Source organism: Anser cygnoides, chromosome 1, assembly GCF_040182565.1.
Source record: "Anser cygnoides isolate HZ-2024a breed goose chromosome 1, Taihu_goose_T2T_genome, whole genome shotgun sequence".
NCBI lineage: Eukaryota > Metazoa > Chordata > Aves > Anseriformes > Anatidae > Anser > Anser cygnoides.
Window position 1 is genome coordinate 204847099 of NC_089873.1, and position 21967 is coordinate 204869065.

At 37.5% G+C, this 21967-nt stretch overlaps 1 protein-coding gene across 32 annotated transcripts in view; it reads right to left on the reverse strand.

The window, feature by feature from the left end:
- DLG2 (discs large MAGUK scaffold protein 2) overlaps positions 1-21967 on the reverse strand; it is a 1043894-nt gene that overhangs the window by 38168 nt on the left and 983759 nt on the right. For all 32 annotated transcript variants that reach the window (XR_010828657.1, XR_010828656.1, XM_048080922.2 and 29 more), the window contains 2 exons: positions 20989-21165; positions 8451-8526 (listed from right to left, as the gene is read on the reverse strand). Coding sequence is in view for 30 of the 32 variants with exons in the window: in XM_048080922.2 (XP_047936879.1) it covers positions 8451-8526; positions 20989-21165 (253 nt within the window). In the remaining 2 variants the exon portion in view is untranslated. The remainder of the gene's footprint in view (positions 1-8450; positions 8527-20988; positions 21166-21967) is intronic.

A 21967-nucleotide genomic window follows, 5' to 3' on the forward strand; every position in this document is an offset into this window, starting at 1 on the left:
TTTTGAGGTGGAGAAATATTAATTTATGAGACAGCAAATTCATTTTATATAAAGATCAGCTAATATTTTACAATGTTTATATAACTGTCCCAACATCATGTGTAACTAATATTTCTGCAGGAAGTCATATTTAAGGCTTTCTAGACATGCAGGTAAAATTGTCTGATGGGTAAAGCCAAGCTAAAACATTATGACCCATCTCTGCATGTGCTATTTACATCTTTTCTGGAAGTTTATAAACAAATGGCTAATTGAAGCATAATTTAGCTAGAAATTATCACCTTAAGCAAATTATTTTTAATATCACTAGGTGTCCAATAATTGTTTGGCACTGAGACAACAAAACATTTTTCTTTGGGGAAAATTGTAATGTGTTTGTTGGAGTGTTACTGAAGACCCATTTTGTTTATACAGTCAGGGCCACACTGTAGCATTCTGGATGCTAAATATTATGAGGAATGATAAGTTATTAGGAATCAGATCAGCTCATAACAAAAATTTTATTTTATTTTATTTTATTTTTAATGCAGCTGAAGAAATCTAGCAGTCCTTAGCAAAAACATATACTAGGGCTCAGGCCAGCTTCTCTACTGCATTTAATGGGAAAGTTTTTTGCCTGCAGCACACTGGAAACATGACATAATGGACCTAAAACAGAAAACTAAATCAATTGATACTGCAAGTGGAAGCAGCACCAAGGAATGGAAAAACAAACAAACAAACAAAAAAACCCTAAAATTTAATTACACAACAAAGTTGGACTTTACATTTCAAATGGTCAGAATTAGTCAGAATTGACAGAATAGGCCTTACAGGAAAACTAATCTCCTACAGCCTTCTGCTAACAAAGGATTATCTACATTTTAACAAACGCTAGCTACAAAAATTTGGACTGAACTAAAGTGCTTTGACAGTCACAGAGCAGAGTAAGCAGCAGAATCATGAATTTTCATGATCTCATCTGGGATCACATTAGTGGGACATACATCTGCAGGACAAAGAGGTTCAGTAGATGCCCACAGCCCCTGGTCCTTGCCAGGGCTATGCTGCAGGCTTGTCTGTGCCCTGTGTCCATCCCACCTTGCCTTGCTGATTTGGTGTCTGGGCTTGATTTTGGACATGGAAAGTCAATATGGACTTTCCGGGAGCCACAGGGCTGTGGACCAACCTGGTTTGTTGCCACCAGATTTGATGTTCATGCTGTCGGACTGCCTTGAGTCCCTGTCGAGCACCTTTCTCCTGATGCACCCTGCCACCAACAGTCCTTTGTTGTACCCAGTTTTTTGTGCTCCAGATGATATCCTTGGTAGCTGAGATCTGACTACAGCTCACTCTGCCCTCTTTAGCACTTCTTTAAAAATAGCAGTAAGTATAGAAATAGAACAGCAACACTGCAGCTGCATTATTCACTGCCTGCTCCTCGAAAATTACAGCAGTGTCAATCTAGAAAAAAATATGAAAGTACTGGATTATGCAGGCTAAAAACAGACACAGACAGACTGCTGCTAGGCACCTTGCTCCCAGGCATATGTACCTCAAATTTCTGAAGATTACAGCTATACAAATCAATGCTTCTTTTTTAGGCAGTGGTTGGAATACCAGTTGGAGATCAAGTTTTAGCTGAACTGAGCACTTACTCCAGTAAGAGTGCTCAGATTTCTTTGAGTAACACCCCACAGGCAGCCTTCCCCATTAGAAAGAAACAAGAAATTAGAAAGACTGGTGGAGCACAGAGAAGTCAGGCCAGATTGGCAAGAAGAGATAAATCTGGCTGAGACTGAGAATAAAGAATATTTAATTGTGTGTCAGTGCCTACGCCACCTTCAGTAACCCTCCTTCATTTCATCCTTCCAGGTAGGAGTATACTGCTTCATTTTTGTTCAAACTCTCTTCTTAGTAAATCGCTCCACCTGTGATCCCACACGTTCTGTTGTTTGACACGTCCATTGTCTTTTCCTCAGCATCTGTTGCTATTTTCTGACCACCAAATTTAGAGGAGGAAAAAAAAGGCAGACTCCCTCCTTTTCTCTTTTCATACACGAACAGATATACAAACACATCAAGGTGCACAGAAACGTTATTGCCAATCCAGCATCTCTCCTTTCACTACCATTTAGCTGCTGACTTGAGGGTATTCCAAAAACAAACATGAGGAAGCAATTGTGTGGATTATTTTATAAGGAAAGCCTATGGGTCAATGAGTACAATATTTTTTTGGATATGTTGAAGGATCTACTCTTTCTGTGTCAGTGCCATGTAACCCACTGGTGTGTGTTACCAGGCTTTGTGCATCAGCAGTGAGCTCCATAGAAGACACAGGTTTTCAAACATGCTCAGACTGCAGATTTTGTTCTGCTTCTAGTATTGTCCCAGTGCCAAACATTTGTAATATCAAATATTTTTAGAGGAGGAATGCAAAGAAAAGTTGGTAAAAATACACTGACTATGTGGAACACTTTCTGATTATGGACAGTTTCTCCATAAAAGTGGTGAAACTCAGAAAACTTAAGCCTAGTAAAACACTGATATCTGTTTGAAATTATCTTCAATAGGCAGAGAGAGAAGGTGGATAGTCTAAAACATCCTTACATTTCCTAATTTCTGAAAAGTAGGGATTTGGTTGAGAAACTGTGAAACTCTAGGAGTTTCAACATTTCTAATGATGAGGACAGTGAAGCACCGGAGTGGACTGTTTGGGTAGAATGTAAAGTTTTTCTCATGGCAGGTCTTTAAACAGAGATAAGACAAATCTGCAAGACCAGAGAAAGGTACAGAAGATAGCCTCAGGGCAAGGCTTAGACTTAGTGACTGCCTGAGGTTCCTTACAGACCAGTTTTTCTCTAGTTTGATGACTAGGGCTGAAAATGATAATAATTTCTAGAGTATATGTATATATATATATATATGTATATATATTTTCTTCAGCTTCTTAATAAATTGTCAAAATATGTTCTATGTATCAAGTCCTGACAGCCACTGGATTTTGACAATTTGGAAAAAAGGTACATTGAGTATGCAGAGGGTTTTATTTACACCACAATACTGAATTTGCTCTCTCAGTCGAGCTTAGCTTTTCCCTTTCATGTCTCAATGCAGTATTACTAAAATGACAATAAAGCAAGAGGATGACCTTACACTGCAGGCAGGGCTGTGGGATCTGTAAACAGAATATGCTCATAAGAAATATTATTAAATGCCGTCAAGCTTCTGACTGTTACAATAAATACTTCCAGAGGTATTTGGAGAGGCAGGCTGAGCGTAATGTGGGTGATCTGTCTGTAATATCAAAAGCACTGTGAATGCACTAGGGAAAATGAACAGGAAAGGCTGATGGATATTGATGGAGTAATATGGTGTGGGTCACAGCCCAGAGCTGTTGGGAAGAGATTTTGGAGGGATGGGACAGGCCCCTTTCTTGGCAGGCATCTTATCCCCACTGGGCAGCCATATAGAAAGACTGCACAGTTATCATGGACTGAACTCCCCCAGGCACCCTGAATACACATTAAAAGCTGAGAGACTGGAAGAGGCATGAGATTTGTTTCTTTGGGAAATAAAATTGGTTATTTATCAATAAAAAACATTCTGGAGTCACTGGCCAGTTAAGGGGTGAAATGAAAAGGCATATGGTATAAAAAAAAAACAGTTTTCTGTTTAACTTTTTTTTCTGTTTTACCTAAACATTATGCTTCAAGATAGTGCAATACTCCTCTGGGACAAGAAACATCCATGAATATTAGAAAAAAGTGAGATGTTGATAAAGGTCTTTCCAAGAGCCACAGTTTCTGCTATAAAAATATTTTCAAGAGACAGTCAAGAAAGTGCATATAATCTGACAGTGAGAACAGCAAGAGAGATGCTATTTCTGTCTCCTGAAAGACTGGTTGTAATTACAACAGTTAAGAAAAAAGTAGATTACTGGCTTGTCTCTTTCTCCTCTGTAATATTTCTGTCATTGTTTGGCATTCTTTTGATTCAGTAAAAATCTGAAAAGCCCTCAGCCACTGTAGGTTTTAGGATTAATAAAACAAAATCTGCTCTTGCTAAGCCTGAAGCTTGTGGTAGGCATAATTACTAACAGTTCAGTATGCTGCTTTGATAGATACATAACCCTGCTCATGGCTACTAACATGGTCTACTCCTTCTGGTGCAAAGGTGAGCATCTAAAGATGCTTGGGAGACGATCTTGAGTTCAACATAGCATAAACAATACTTTTTAATTAAGTTTGTGCTCACATAATTCCAGTAGCTTCCTTCAACATAAACATTTTATATAAACCTTTGTGCTGCTCCATTTTCCATTGGTTATCCATAGACCAGTTGGCCCCATAGACTGAGAGCGCGAATGTTTAGGAAATTAACTATTTTAATTTAAATTCATTTGTGCTTTTTCAAGTTTGAAACTTTAAGGTAACCAATATCCTGGAAATGCTGCCCTTTGCTGCAGTAACACAGAGCAGCCTTTGGGAATTTGACGGATGGCCTGGTTGTTTTGATATGACGCCCATGTTATTTAACAACTGGAGAAAGTTGTGAAGATCATTACTTAATTATGTAGATGAAGCTAGAGACTGAACTTGGTCAACCCAACTGAGGCACAATCAATGCTTGATTAAATGAAGCTGTTTATACCAGTCTTGTATTATTTTCCTTATTATATAGGTGGTAGCAGTTCTGACTGGTTTGATATCTTTAAAAACGTTAGTAGGATCTAGGAACCAGATGATTTTTTTTTTAATTTAACATAAGCTGTACTAATGTTTCATTTGCTGCTTATACAATAAATGATGTATCTGAAACCAAACAAGTAAATTTCTTTTGCTCTAAGTGAAGGGACTAGAAAACAAGACTTACAAGGAGCAGCTGAGAGAATTCAAGTCTATTAATCTGGAGAAGAGGAAGCTGAGGGGAAACCTGATTGCTCTCTATGACTAACTGAAAGGAGGTTGCAGTGAGTTGGGTGTCAGTCTCTCTTCTCAGGTGACAAGTGATGGGATATAAGAAAACGGTCTCAAGTTGTACCAAGGGAGATTTACATAGGACATTAGGAAAAATTTCTTCATGAAACAGTGGTCAAGCACTGGAAAAGGCTGCCCAGAGAAATGGTGGAGTCCCCATCATTGGAGGTATTTAAGAGACGTGGACGTGGCCCTAAGAGACATGGTTTAGTGATGGGACTTGGTAGGTCAGGTGGATGGATGGACTTTGGTGATCTTGAAGGTCTTTTCCAACCTAAATGATTCTATGAAAAGTAGACATGTTGGGTTAAGCCAACAGAGATCTAGTTAGCCCAGTAACTTTTTCGGAAGTTGTCCAATAACAGATTTAAGAGAAAAAGCAAAAGAAGCATTATTTTCCCCTCTTATAACCTCCCTGCTTCATGAAATGAACAATTAGTATGTCCTGAGCTACATGAACACAGAGTTGAAAGTTGTCACTAGATTCACTGCTTGAAAATTTATCTAATTCCTTTTAAACTTATTTATGCTTTATACATAATCCTGTTGTGATGGGCATCAGAATTTAATTTTGCATTGTACAGAAAGGTACAAAGGCCCAGTTGTACTAAGGCCTGATTTAAACTCAAGACCATAAGATTTCACTAGTGCTCCCCAACTGAGTTTCACATTCCCTGTTTTTGTATCCATCCTGATCTTTTATGTTTTTTAATCCACAAGCCATAGAATGGAGAATTCTAATGAAATGAATTGAAAGTGATATAAATATTCTAAATCGTACTTAAAAAAAATACTAGTAACTTTTTATGTGAGGTAACACACTCAAGTTTGATTAGAAAAAGAGGAACTTTGGGGCCTTTGAAGAGGTTGTCCTTCAGCTATCCCTAACTTAACAGGTTTATCAACTGTATTGCTGAGTGTTCTTAAACACCTTTTTAATGAGACACAAGAACCCAACCAACTACAAATGTCACACCGTCTATAATACTGTGTTTGTGTCTTATCTCTGAATATGGGATTAAAAATAAGGTACAAACAAATGAAAATGCATAAGACTTGAAACTGGTAGAATATCCAGACAGTTCATATTTTAAAGTCACAGAGAGAATTTAGCTCAAAGAAATTTTTTCACAATCTCATTAAAAAAAAAATCTTCTGTGGCTTATTAGCTCTTAAGCATTGCTTCTATAAGGGAAGAAAGTATCTGGGGCTAGCAAGATGATTCATATAAAAACACAACACTATGAACCTTCTACCTGTGCAAAATGTTGAAGCAGTTTCTGTATTCAGTTATTTATTTATTTATCTTTTTTAAGTTTCCATGCATATCTCCTGGCCAAATTTAGAAACATCACATGAAATGCTATTCTCCCAATTTCATCTTTAGGGTAAATTAAACTGGAATGAAATTTCTCTCACTTGTCCACATGGTCATGCACATATGAGCTCAACGGCGCAACAGACACCGATAAGCCCATTCCTATCTGAATTTTAGTTTGATTTCCAAACAGAAGAGTTCTCCTGGGCTTACTGCAGCCTTGTTTATCTGCGCTGAATTTCTTCCAGATTAAAAAAAAAAAAAAAAAAAAAGTAAAACATGCCCTGTTAGACAGCTTATGTCACTTCTTCTTGAACACTGAAAGACTAAATGGAAATGCTGGTCACAGACACGCATGCATATATGTGTATGTAAACACCACATTTTACATGATGATGCTTAATTTAACTGTGGACACTTTTTCCCTTTATGCTCTTTCAAATGCAAGCCTACATTATCTTTTCCCAAAAAGTCTTGATTTTTTTTTTTTTGTATAGACAAAAGCAAATTTTAGCAAATACTAACAATAGAAAGTATGTTCCCAAAAGGATACAACAGTCTTGATCTGTAATTATGCAATTTATGCATACTGAAACAAACATTGATATGAAGAGCTAGAAGATTAATGCTACACTGATGACAAAAAAGGAAAAACAATTTGGGGAATCAAGAGGTAATTAAATTCTTGACAGACTCACTTGAATAAGGACCATTAGTTATATGAATGAATTATTCCCCTGAGGTTTTGATTATATACAGGAAATAGGCATTTAACAAGTGATTTCATTGGCAATATAAAGCATATTATCTCCGAAAATAAATGACAAAGTTAATTTACAGGGTTACAGAGAGTGGCCTTTTCAAATTTAAAAATGTAGTTCTGACTCCTGAAGAAACACGATGAGATACAGAAGTCCTTTCACAATGCTATTATGTATTTTAAAGCAAGTTACCTGCGTATGCAAATAATACGCAGAGCCTGAATTATGATTCCATGCACCTTATAGATCTGGAAAATTTGTTTCCATCGGTGCAATTATTCTGCATTTGCATTAAACTCAGGAACTGTTGTGCATGGCAGTAAGGGAAGTATTTACAAATTGCAACTCTGAAATATTATTTTGCTAGCATTTAGAGGCTTGGGACGCACTGCGCTAGGAACCGCTTCTCAGCAAGAGGAACTTTTCATCCTGCTAATCTGTTATAGTCTGAAGTGAAAGGACAGGATAAAATGGGAAAAAAAAAAAAAAAAGAAAAGTATTTTTATCCCCATTACAGAGTGAAAGATTAAGAGCGAGAATTCCAAACTAGGCAGAAGACGACAAGAACCACAGGTCTGGAAGGGACCTACTGAACCACTTAGTTTTTGCTCCTTTCTAGCTCCTACCTATAACTGTGTCTTCTCGTCATTCAGTTTTGACCCTGCATTGTGTTTTCTGGAGCCAAATGGGACTTTTTGTTTGTGGCTTCAGAAGTACTCTCTCGGTTTGATCACTGAAGCCCTCAGTTGTAAATCCCACGCACATCAACGTTGTTTCAAAGCCAAATCCCTGCAAAAGTACTATCAAGTGAATACTATACTGCTAAAATGTAAGCTATACTTAAGCAGAAAAATATACCTCCACAGCCAGTACTGCGGTCATTTTTCATGTTCAGACTCTTGCCAGCCAGACTGTAATGTGTGAGGTATTAAATACCAGACCAGTGAAAACAGTCAACTGCTGGGCACAATAAAGCAATGCTGAAGAGTGATAACAACAGAAACACTGCTCTGGCCAGGTAGTGCTGGTGGGAAGGTACTTGCAGATTTGGTGTTGGCTAGCCCACCGTGCCTGCTGTGAAACACACCTGTGTTCAATGTCTGTCAAAACTGTCAAAGCAGAATGTCCCAAAACCTAAATTTTGCATTCAGGACTCTAACATTCAACCTTTCTTTTGAGATGTAACAGCTTTTGAAAACAGGAAATTTATATTTCCTGCCCTGTTCCATTGAACATATATCCATATATATTTCTTTTTAAAATCTACCATCATATTGTATTTCTGTCTATATTTCACTATATTGCAGGCTTTTGTTGCAACAACCTAAATGTTTCTTATGCTGCTGAAATTTTGTCTACTCTGAAACATATGAGTACAAAGTGCAACTTCAAGAGGTTTTGTTATTTACGTACCCCTTTTGCATCAATTACACCAGGCTTCGCATTGAATTTCACCGTCTTCAAACGGGCACGCTCCTTTCTTTCAACTCTGTGGAAAAGAAAACATGAATAAAGACTCACATGTTGATTGGAGCAGCGTTTTGTACGATGCATTTGATATCTGATCTCCTAAGACCTCTGGTGGCTTATTATGCGTGAACAGAACATCTAAAATCTAAAACAAATTTTACAAATTGGGAGAGATGTCAGGTCACTTCCTCAGCCAAGTAGCACTTTGCTGGCAAACACAGGACTGACTTTAAAGAGCCTTAGCTTTCTTACACCAGAGAACAGCATTCCCTCCCAACAGACACGGAGATATGGTAAAAGCACATCAAGGATTTACCTTCTCTGATTTAAGCTGTCCAGAAATTAGGCAACATTTATGGTTCTGCGGTCAGAGGAACAAAAGAGGGACAGAGAGAATAAGCCATTCACCTCAGTGCTCTCAGATCTGTACTCTGGGGTACAACAAATTTCTCTCTATGAAGCCACCTTTTTCTTTTCCTATAGAGGGAGCTTTGATCCCTAGTTTACATAAAGGATGAACATTTAGATTGTCCAAATAAGGCAAAGTGAATCCAATCTATTTTAAAAAAATACACCATAGTTTCAGGCTCACCAACAGCTTGAAAGTTATCTTAAAATACCTTAAAAAACAACATGTGACACATAGCAGTGGTGAACAGTACCTAAACTCACGGCAAATGCAAACTAAAAAGGACAAAGTTTCACCTGATGGACTAAAATGTAAGAAATCAGAGTTGTTGTAGGTACTTTTATCTCTCCTTACACCTCATTTTCCATTTGCTCCCTGGAATGCCCCCCTCCCCCTCCCTTCCCCTCCCCTCCCCCCCCCCTCCCCCCCCAATTGCTGCCTTCACCACAGCTGAAAACACGCTCAGTCATAAAAGTGGATAGGTTTTAATGGTTTTAACCAGTTGACTCTGCTGACTGGGATGGTCAGGTAAGTGCTGCAGCAGGTCTGCTGGTGCAGACTGGAAGAGGGGGAAGGGGAAGAGGGGGAAGGGGATGCTCCTTTCCTTATTCTTCAGAGCAACCTTTACCTCGAATCTCCAAGAAAAACAGAAAATTTCCTTCTAAACTGAGCAGGAGAGAGGTAACTAGAAGTTTAGATATTTTAAGTTTTCTCAAATTATCCCAAAGCCATAAAGCAGTATTTGCTACACACAGGCAGTTGGTCTGCCCATAGTTTTGTAGAGCCCTTTACATGTTTAAATATTTGGTTCTTCATTCCAGGTTTTACAATGCCATAGATTTTTTAAATGTCTTGTCATCAGCTCGCTTTGAAGAATGAATGCAGGTTCAGTGAAGTAATTTTGAAGATGTTGTCCCTGGAAACTTTTTCTTGTTTTAAAGGCCTTATTCTAAATTTGTCTTTTGACAGATGGAGGTACTCGTTGCAATATTCTAGTGCAGAGAAATTTGTTTTTCTTCAAGGTTTTGATTATTTAAAATTACACAGTTTGTTCAAATTAGCACGTTTGAGAGGTACAAATGATTTGGGGCAGAAGAACTATTTTCAGCCACTTTAAAACACTGTGAAATGGGGAGGTGGTCTTTTTTTAAACTACGTACTACATGCCAGCAGATGAATGAAAAGAATTTGTTTTGATTTATTTCAGTGAAGTATGTGGATTCTGAGGACAAAAATGTGCAGGTACTAATAACAAAATAGCGTGGTCAAGTAGGAGAGGACACAAATGATGTATTCCAGTTTCTCTGCTCTAGTTTCAGTTTGGTCCCATGAACTGTCCACCCATTAACAGATAGATGCATTGGGTGAGCTTATCTTCAAGATCAGTTTAACACAAATGAATCTAGTATCGAGAATTAAGACAGCTGCATGAGACAAACCAAAGTGCAGAAAGGGAAGGCAAAAAGGGCATTAGTGTTGACAGCTCTTCCCCGATCTGAAACAAAAAAATACAGCAGACAGTCCATGTGTGCCCACCTCATAGGACTGAAGAGCCCAAACTGCAGTGTGGTATAACCCACAATTTGTCTCTGTCCTTACAGTTCTGGTAGCTGTATATTTAAAGGAAGTGGAAAAGCTTCAATGAAAAGCCTAAACAATTATTTGATCTTAGTATCTCCTGCTTCAATAAATACAGTTTGAGAGAGGCGATTTTACTTTGTATATGCAGTACCTTCAGAGTGAGAAAATACCAAGATCTAAAAAATTCTCTTTAGGAGAGAAAAAAATCAAAATCATTGGTCATAATCTGATGCCTGATGAATCCAGATTAGAGAAAACACACGGTTTACTTTTTAATGGTTTAGAACTTTAGACACCAAAATAATAAAGAAGAGGTAAGTGTGGTATCTCGATCCAGAATGGACAAACACAAATTCCAATCCTTTGTGTAGAGGGGAAAAAAAAAAAAAAAGAGAGAGAGAGAGAGACATTGTTCCTTTTCTGTCCCTAAATATTATGGGTCAATATCCCGAGTTTCCATTATTTAATGAATGGGCATTATTTTAAAAACATGTTAGGGAACATTAAAATGTATTAGAACATTGATATATATACAGTAAAAATTTTACCTGTAGGAAAACCATATACCTATAACATATTTTGAAAGTTCACCATTACTACAAGATTTACAAATGTTGTATATTAAACCTTTTAACACACTATGCTTAAATAATACCTGTAATTAAAAAAAAAATCTCTGAAAGGGTGAGCTGTCCCCCAAACAAAACCAAACCCCAAGAAAAACAGGTGGAAACAGAAGTATGCAGAAAAGAAGCTATTCTTGTCCTAACTTGCCTTGAATAATATGGTCATTACTATAAAAGTGGCAATTACTACCTTTGCAAAATCATCTACAGGATCTATCATTTACTGGTCCAAGCAAAAAAATCCGATCATCTGCCTATAATTGAAACAGTAACTCTGTTTGTCTAAGCTTATGAACTTCTCTAGGAAATCCAAGTCAAATCCTGCAAAGCTAGCTTATAAGAGCTCAATATTGTATTTTTATTAGACAATAAATAGCTAGGGGAAAAAAAAAAAAAAAGGTTTATTATATCTTCCAAATTGGTCCAAATATGACCCTTTTTCTAACTTTCACAGTTTCCCATAAAGGACATTAAAATATATTCCCTCAAATCTCTTGGTTTCTAAGTCTGGATAGCAAGATTACCTAGTTTGTGGTAATCAATTTTTTAAATAAAAACTCTCATCTTTTGATAGAATGATAATTAGCACAACATGTTTCCTTTTGTCTGTGTGGGCTTATACATTTCCTACTGAAACACAGTGAATGCTGGTTACTATAGTTACAGTTTAAATTTAGAATAAATGCATTTCTCTGGAAGTGTGGAATATTCACATGGAAACAGCTCAAATGCAGCTTTCAAATTAAATCTGTTATTAAAAACACATGAACAGTCTTAAAGTTAAACTAGCAGATGAAGTCCCTTGATAGTATCAGTATGAAATGAAGACTTGAGGCTGTGTAATTGCCTAAATAGGATGGATGCCTTCTGAGAAAATAATTACCTCAAATGAACACAGTATTCTACTTATACTTATTAATCTGTGTTAACATTTACACTCATTCCAATCCTGTCTAACTTCCTAAAACATCTGCTTTTAACTTGATTTCTTATTCACTGCATAAAGAAATTTGGAAATTAACCCTGAAGAGTGGATCTTATTTATGAAATTCTTCATAATTGCATTAGCAGTCAAGGAGGAATGGTTGTTCTCTACAGGCATACAAGACAGATGAGGAACTGCAGAAACATTCTGCATTGCTTCTAGTAGTGCATAAATAATATCATTACGTGCCATTAATCCTCCTGGAAAGTGTAGCAATAATATTCATACATGCTTATAATGCCTGCTGAATATTACAAGCATTTCATAATCGACAAACTGTATTGAGGATAGCATACAGTGTTGTCTCCCACTACAATTTTCCTGACACTTTTCATAATAGAAATCTTTTCAGTTACTTATTATTTAGCTGAACAGTAAACTTCCAAGCCAAAATTTCACACATCCCAGGGTGATTACAGTACTGCTGCTGCCCAAAGTGTCAACGAAATGGGTTAGCTGTTGGAGAAAAGCTGGCAGAAAATAAATGGTTTCACCCAGGATATAAAATTATTTTAAAGCACTTTGGTTCAGGTGCTCCAGTGTCTTCATGTATTGGGTGAGGGACTTGAAGTGTGACAAGATGCTGCTCTGGTGTAAGGAATAAACCTCTCTTTTTCCTTTAGGAATCCTCCCAATATCCAAATGTCTGAAAAGCTTTGTTTCTTTGCATGCTCTGGAGAAATCTATTAGAAATTGGTTCTCCAAAGATTCTGTCTTTGTTGAGGTGGCCAGAGTGTAGGCTGCAGTGAACAAAGATGATTCTATAATTTCTCATCAGAGCTACTGGGACATTTTTGCCATAGACAGATGCAAAAAATGGACTAAAAATTGTTGTGAATGACAGAAAATAAAAAATACTGAATATCAGTTTTGCATGCATCATTGATCCAGCTCTTTAAATATATATTTTAATTAACTTTTAAAAGGAACATTAACTCAAGCATTTTTAGTGCTTTTTTGAATCTTTATTTTTTCAGTCTCTATATTTTAACAAAAATAAATGAGTCATTTTATCTCCAAGAAAAAGAGGAGGTTAGGCACAAAGTGTGTTTCACAGTAGCTGACACTGTGAATGCCTAAATTCTTTACACTTCTCCATTGTTTTAGCTGATAGTACAGCCACCATCCCTTGGACTATGTTTTGAACAATCAGCTGAGGAAACTGCTTTTAAAGGAAGAAAAGTTTCACTTTAAACTGTATTCATTTTTCATTCACCACTGCTGCACAAAACTGGATTATAAAGGGACTGAGCAAAAAATTAAGTGAAGGGGAAGGATTCCCCTCTGCCAAATTCTGCAAAGACCCAATTTTGCAACCGAAGATTGCATGATATACATTGATCCCATGCCCCTTCCTAATTATAAATCTGCTTGGTAGAACTATGCTTACAGGTTTGAGGAAAGCAAGGACACAACTTCAAAAACTACTTCGTGGCTCAAGTCCCATTTTCAGAATTGCTTGGGGGTCACTGAGGCTCAATGAGGTTTCAAGAGATCTTCAAAGATGTGACTTGGGAGCTGAAAATCTCTGAGCCTCACATGGAGACAGTCTCATCAAGCACAACTGATGAGGACTGCATCTCCTGCTTTCCACCTGCTCTCCAAGTGTAGCTCCCTGCAGAAACATTATGGTGTACAGTGAAATGGTCTAAGAACATCTGAGATCTGGGGCAGATGGAGTATAAACTGTGTACTTGTTTTCAGAGATGCTCATTCATGCAAGTTTCTTCCCCTACCAAAAAAAAAAAGGATAATTTGGGGTAAAAAAAACTTATAAGCTGTCCCAAGCTACTCCATCACTACTTGTGCAACTACAGGGAGATTTAAATCTCATTAAACTCAAGGGGAAATAAGTTTTTGAGAGTGAAGTATGGCATCACTGTCTGTTGTGGCTACACTCGCTTCCAGGGCATCTGTACTCACAGGAGAATCTTTATTTCTGCTTTATTTGCTTAGACTCCTTGTGTGATGAAAGGAGAGAGTTACTGTCTCGTATGGAGGAACTAGTAGAAGGACAATAATCTAAAATCACCTCCTCCAGCCTTTTGAGTGACCAGGGTGAGGTAAGATATGGCCTCCCACCTGGCTTCACAACTTTGAAACTTCTCATGGTAGGAGACACCTTACAGGTTTTTTTTTTTGTTTTTTGTTTGTTTGTTTGTTTGTGTTTTTCCCACTAATGATCAGGATTCATTTTCCTCTTCCCCAGTATGGCTAAAGGAGTGGAGAAGTACATTCAAAATATAGAATCATAGAATATCCTGAGTTGAAAGGGACCCATAAAGATCATCAAGTCCAACTCTTGGCACCGCACAGGTCTGCCCAAAGTTTAGACCATGTGACTAAGTGCACAGTCCAATCGCTTTTTAAATTCAGACAGGCTTGGTGCAGTGACTACGTCCCTGGGGAGCCTGTTCCAGTGTGCGACCACACTCTCGGTGAAGAACCTCTTCCTGATGTCCAGCCTAAACTTCCCCTGCCTCAGCTTAACACCGTTCCAGCGGGTCCTATCACTGGTGTTTACAGTGAATAGGTCACCTGCCTCTCCACTCCCCTTCGCGAGGAAGTTGTAGAGAAGTACATTCAAAGTATACCTCAGACTTCAGTATTTCCTCACTAGCAAGTTCAAGACTTTAGCTCCTTATGACGCTGTTCCCTTCTGACTCATTTTCTGAGGAACTTACTACTGGGATGCAACACCTAAAGGCATTGCAATGTCTAACCACCTTTTGTGTCTCTTGAAAATGGGATTTTTCAAAATGAGACTTTCGGATATTTTTGTGCACTGTAAACAAGAAGAAATTCAGTAAACCTCATCTGAACATGAACTGTGAACCTTTATTGTTGGGTATTAACGGACCACTGGGAATTTTGTCAGTGCCTTTGTAAAAGCACTAATCAGTCTTCTCAGTGGAGATGTAAAATAACAAGTGAGATATACATTAATCTTTAATAATTGCATTTATCATTGATGTAGGGATACAAACAAAAAAAATGGTATCTGGAATCCAGTAAAATGGTTACAGTAGCCTATTTTGCACAGATTTGGCACTGAGGCATTTTGTAGAATGAAAGCAACTTCCAAATCCAGTATGAGAACTGTAGTAAGGAGAGTTACTACAGAATGCAATATAAAATGGATATTTGAAAAAAAAAAACTTGCTATATTTTACATCTTTGTTAACATGTTTCTTCATGTCTCGCTTAGCCATTTCCACGACATCCACTTTACATCTGTTTTCCCTACCCATCAAGTGAAAGGTAAGTGAAAATGTGGATTACTATATATAGTCCAAATATGTGGAATCAGCAAATAGTCTTTTATTGCTTCCATTCTTTGCATTGTTTAGCTTTGTTTATGTGAGGTCTGAATGTACCAATAAATTCCTGTTCTCCAGATTATTTTTGAGCATTCCTGAAGTGGTATTTTTGCAACAGAACATCAGAATTTTTCAGTAGCAGAGAACATGCTGTCTTTCAGCTCTTCACCTTCACTGACTTGCTTATAGAAAGCAGCTTAGCACCTGGTCAATATTTTATGAAAATGGTAGATCTAATGCTATTAGAAAATGAATTCTCATAATACTGTAGAACAACTTCATTCTGTTTAAAAGCGAAGGGCTGTTTTCCTTCAGCAGATAACTTTCTGTCATTGTAGGAGGCAGGAAGAGGATTATATATACACACGCATATCAATTTTACTCCGTATTTATTTTTTCTCATTAGGTTAGTAAGCATAGTCAGGTAACTTATTTTAGACAAAGCTTACAAGATCATGCCACATTAAAAAGTTTTATAATCTAAAGATTGAAGTCTTAAGGGGTATTTAGGAAGGTGGACAATTTGTAGGAGACCATTAAAAATAAAACTCACTTGAGTGGATAAACATGCCTTTCTGCCAGGCTGAGCAGAATAACAAATTTAAGCTGGCTTTTTGTCCACAGGGACTTCTGTGCTGAGGAAATCTCTTGTTCCTTGTCCTTAAAAATGTTTGTGAAACATTGGTTTTTAATGTTTTTTTTTTCCTCCCATTTTGCTCTGGGAGGAGAGTGTGGTTACACGTGTTTGCGGGGAGAATGCTGTCCATCTGACAACACAACTGTCAGGATGGTGCTGCCACACACCTTTAGTCAGTGATAACAGAGATACGAGTTACACAACTCTTTGCAGCCACATGCACTCAAATGAGCTGAAAATGGAAATCTTGGAATGATGGTTTTGTGGCTGCACATCTTAAAGACGACAGAAGGATTAGTGTGAATGCTTTAGTGTTATCAGACCAAATACTCAGTGCCTACAGTGGGAGCAATAGTAGAAGTGGTGAGAATTTAGGCTAGGCTGTTCTGTGTGGAATTGCAAACTAAATTAATTTCAGACACACAGACCCAAGTCAAACAAAAGTACACACATCATAGAAAATACTGAAGCTTTCCATTCTTGAAGTGGGAGGTTGCTGTTGTGTGGGGATTACAATGTAAGTTTTTCTGTGTGCAGATACTCAGCAAAGTAAAAGTGGAAAAAAAAAAAAAAAAGAAGGTGTAAAATCAATGCTACAGCAAATTAAAATCGCTTTACTCCTAAATGAAAATATCTTTCTAGGAATTTAATACACTGTAACTTATGACATTGGTTTCATGCTTTTTTTTTTTTTATTTCACTTTACTGAATGTGAGAATTTCCATGGGGAGGGAGTCTCAGAAATAGGCTGCTCTGCCTGCTACTGACCTTTATGGGAAGCTGAATCCATTTGATTATCCTGACAAGAGGAAGGACAGTGAGGCAACCAAAAATTCTTATGATCAAAAGCCCAGCATACGTAGAAATGAAAATCTAAATCCATACATCTAAAGCTAATAAAAATCTGATGTAAAAATCTAATTCTGCTGGCCACTCTAGTAGAAAATATAGTAATTTTTGATGATGTGGTAGTAATTCAGATACGTAAATGCAGTGCTCATCTAAGACCATAGGCCACCTGAGACATCGGTATAGGACTGGCAGGTATCCCAACACCTGGGAGACCTTTCCTGCTTTCACCTTAGGCATAATTTGGATAAATCTTTGTGGTGGACATGTAACCAAGAACAATTTGGCTTGTAATATCCATTCATTAACACTATACAATAACAACTATTTGGTGACTGTTAAACCACAACTGAAGTGTTTTGCAGCCTCTTATGCTGAAGTCCTATGGTTGCCTACACCAATATGATCCAAAATCATAACACCTTTATAGCATTACACTTGGTTTCTACCCAACTGGCTACTCAGTCCTATGGTGCAGAACAACAGATGTAATCAGGCAGCAAATACATACTGACAAATGGATGAAATGTTGTCTCCAGATGCAGAAAGGGTTGCAGCAATACTTCAGCACTGCTGGATATTGAGCATTTAGTTATTGTTGATCCCCAATGAAGTCACTGGCTCACCAGTTTGTGGGGTTTGGTCCTTGCACAGATCAGTGGAGAAACACAAGGCCCCTGTCATTTCTTTGTGCTGCCTCTTTCAGAAATCTCCTTTAGCTGCAGTGGTACCCTCCAAAACTGCCTCTTAAAGTTTGACTTTACAATTTAACAACCAACACAACATCAAGTCCACACATTGACAGCAGTGCTGAAATGTAATGACAAATAGCTTTCAAACTCTATTGAATCACTAAGAGGTAAAGGCTGGTAATGTATCCGACATCCCAGAGAGAATAATGAGTGGCAGCTCCTCTCTAATGAGAAATTATGATTTCTTCTGGTATATTATATATAACATAGAGGAGAAAAGGAGTATGGAATCATGATTTATTATTCAAAATTTATCTTATCAACTCATGCTGCAGTCATTGTTTGAAGAGCTCTTCTTGAAAAATATGTAAAAAAAAATGCAAAACACGATACTTGGAATGCAATTACCTTTACACAGTGCCTTAAAGAAATAATATTTTATATATATATTTTATATTTATATAATGATTTTTATGTATGTATACATGTATTTATCTATTTGTATACATATATATATATATATATATACTGAGTAGAACTGAAGAGGTCGCTGGTTTTCAGAGCTATTCCATAATGATTTCAGTTATGAAAAATGCAAGAATTGTATATTAGCTGTTGTTGAACAGGAGATAGGGTGCAAACCAGGCAGCAAAAAGACTCATCCTGGCAGTGATAATCTCTGGATCTGCATAGCCTCCCTCTCACCCAAAATACGAAAAATGTTGCCGTCCCACAGGACAGGATAATATTTACGCATATATACATTGGTAGAGGAAGGTATCCAAATACAACACATACATACTTCTGCACACACACAAGAAATAAAAATAATAATAATAAAGAAAATGAACAGAAAAGAAGTGGAGAATTGAAAAGCACAAACAAATATGAAATCTCTTCAGCCTGCAACTTCACAGAAAGGTGGGCTTGTGGGACAAGTCACATCTTAATAAATAGCCACAGATGTTCTTTTCCTCCCGTACTGTCACAAGACATATTTTACTGTTTGTTAATAAATATGTCCTAGTACATATCATGAAATTTCTAAAGAAATAGCCCCGTATAAACTGTAAGATGTATAACAGCGGCCTGGAGAAATCAGTTTAAATGAAGATGCCTACATTTGGTCAGATGAATCCTGGGGCTATTCTGGTTTGGATCAAGTCTCTCATACTCAATAACCAGCACACATAGAGGAAATTCAACTCTGAATTAGTATATTCTGGCAAGTCTGATGAGTTTTATTCTCTACAGCTCATCCTTGTATGCACTGATTGCTCATCCTCCCCTTGGGTGGTGTAAATGACCACAGAAGTTGCTGGCAAGAGCATATTGGTCTCACTGGCTCTGAGGTATCATCCAGAATCCACAATAAGGAAATAATAGTCACTTTTCAATGCATTTGAAAAAATAACCTTGTATAACTGAAACCTTTCATGAAACAATAGCACCCTCCCCTACTCCAGCTCAGGTATATCACATCATTACATTAATGCAGGCAGAAAATCAGATGCCATTGATTTTTCCAGACTGCTGAGATTCACTAGTGAAGAATCAGGATGACAAGTGGAGAGCATGGTAACGAGACCTGTGTCTTCTCAAATTTGAGCCCCTTATTTTTAGACTGTAACCAATATTTTAACCTTTTTTTTTTTCTTTCTTTCTTTTTTCCCTCTCACTGTTTCCCAAGTCACATCCTTTCCCCAAGCTGTGTCGTATGTCTGACCTTGACTAGAAAGCCTCTGTCTTTGGTCCCATCACTGTGCATCACTATGTAGGGAAACCAATAAGTCTCAGGCACTTACATCCTCTCCACCTTACAGAAGATACAACACTATGTCTTCAGCAGTTGTTTTGCTTTGCCCTTCTTTCCCTTATAGGTAGTTTATTATGTTTGACAGCTTTTTGTAGCTTTCATGGTGCACACCACACTTCCTCAGTAAAAATTGAACAGACTTTCTTCTTTTCCCATTTGTGATCCAATCATGTCATTACAACAATATTTAGTGTAGCAATTAATAATAGGCAGGAATTCCTCTTTCAATATGTAGAGACTATATATGTTTGTTCAATGGGCACATTTTCCCCATCTTAAAAATTATAATGTAGTTTTTATTTCTGTCTATTATACAACTACAAAATTGCCTTTTGCTGAAAACCCTGGTGTGGTTGCTATTCAAATATGGTCATCATTAGAGAAAATAAGGACCTTGCAGGGCTTATGTCAATAAGGTTTTTAAAGGCCTTTCAATTTACTTTTATGTAATTTAGAACAAGGGCTACCATGAGTTCTATTAGCACCTGGGCCAACTCTCCTTGAAAAAACAGCAGGTGCTCTATAAAGCATCAGACATTCCATTTTCCCATTATAAAAAATGGGCACGATCATTTTTATATTAATGCTAAGGCTGAAATAGCTAGGAATAGAAAGTTTATATGCAGTATGGGAGCATTGCTGCAAAAGAAAAATGTAATGTGGCTTGACAGATTTAATTTTCCTCCCACCCTTTCAGTTCTTGACCTTTTATAGTAACTATCAACAAAGGCACAAAGTAATGCTGATTTGTGCTGCAGTCCTGATACTATCAGGGACCTGTGGCCAATTTTACAAAACACCTAGACAGAGTAAACAATACAAATAAAGGGAAACATTCAGATGTCTATTTTCTCTCCACCAGTCAGCATGAATCCATCACAGCTAAACAAAGATTTAGATTTAGCTTGGAGAAGGGAAGAAAGTTCCTTCATTTACATTACATGAAAAGCATACTGTGATATTGATTATCCATCAGTTTCCAGACAGGCTGAGATTAAATTAACAGATTTTGAAGTCAAAGAGGACCATTATGTAATTTAGCCTTGTTCTTTACATCACACAGGCTCAGCAGTTTAATTCTATTACACTCAGAAAAGAAAGACATACACTCTTCATTTGAAAATGTCAAGACATTCATCACATCCCTCAGCAGTTTGATGTAATGGCTAATCACCCTGACATTAAAACATGCGCTCTACTTCACATTCAGAGCTAATTCCCAGACTTGGGTTCTGGTTTTCCCTTTCTCTGCTGCAGTTCTTTAATAGATGGTGCTCTCTTTCTCTCCCCCATCCCACCTTTCTCTGTGAAAGTGCTAATCAAGTCACCTTTTCGTTTTCTTTTCAACACAGTTAAATAGCCCAAGCTCTTTAAATCTCACAATGAAAATCTTATCTTCTAGCTCTTGAAATAATGACTATGGGATTTTTCTCTACCTTCCCCATTTTTTTTCCCAGTAGATTGACGCACCTGTTTTTTTTTTGTTTTGTTTTGTTTTGTTTTTTAACAAAATGGAGTATTTTAACATCATGGTCAAGGAAGGAGGAAGGAGGAGGCAGCACTCACCTCCTCTTGCTGGGTATAACTCCCATCTCCTCACTGTCCCCCTCCAGAGTGACCCTTCTCGCCTGCCACCATTCATCATCTGAGGCGTTGATGACATGAAGGATGTCTCCGTACTTAAAACTGAGTCCTTGGCTTGGGAGGCCACTGTCTTTGCTCTTATCATAGTCAAACATAGCTCTGTGAAAGGAAATAAAGATGTAAAGACAAGTGATTATTTCAGTCTTGGAAACATTTACTTCTGAACATTTTTTCATATTTTATGTTCCAGCTAACCAGTTCTCCTTTCCAAAGGGAAAAGTCTTACTTGAAGAAAACTTCCTGCTTTGAAGGTAATGTTTACAGAATACATTTATTTAAGAGAAACTTAACAGTGAAGTATGATATTTACTATTTCACTCAATAAAGAACAATCACCATTTCAGAGTATCCAGCAAAAAAGTCCGGTGGCCAGAAACCCCTCTGTGACCTTGCCAAAAGCAATTTGTGGCTGTTAAAATTGTTCCTGTGATAGGATGGAATTCCTGAAACTTGAAACTAAACTAAACTGAAAGATGCCGTGATCAAAGTAATGATAGTCTGGCACATGTCCCTCCAAAATGCCCTCTAGGTGCACGCAGCACCACCAGTTTCTCTGTCCACATCCAGTCCCCCAGTGCAGCACAACTTGTCCAGGTAGCTCTGGCTGCTTTCTTTGATGTTGATGAGGTTTTCCACCAGTTTAAAGTGGATCTCTGCTCTGGGTATGCTTATGCAATAGTCCTATATATAGGACATATATTAATATCTGTATATGGACTCCAAAGCAGAAATGGAGAGCTATCTTTAATATACGTGGTTGTTAAACTGTGGCTGGGAGTAATTCAGCATGAACTAATTGCCAAAGTATTCAACCAGATCCTGAGAAAGACCTTCAGTCTGCACTGAGCTCTATATTACCAAACTACAGTGAAAACAATCCTCAGCCTCATCCAGGCCTATG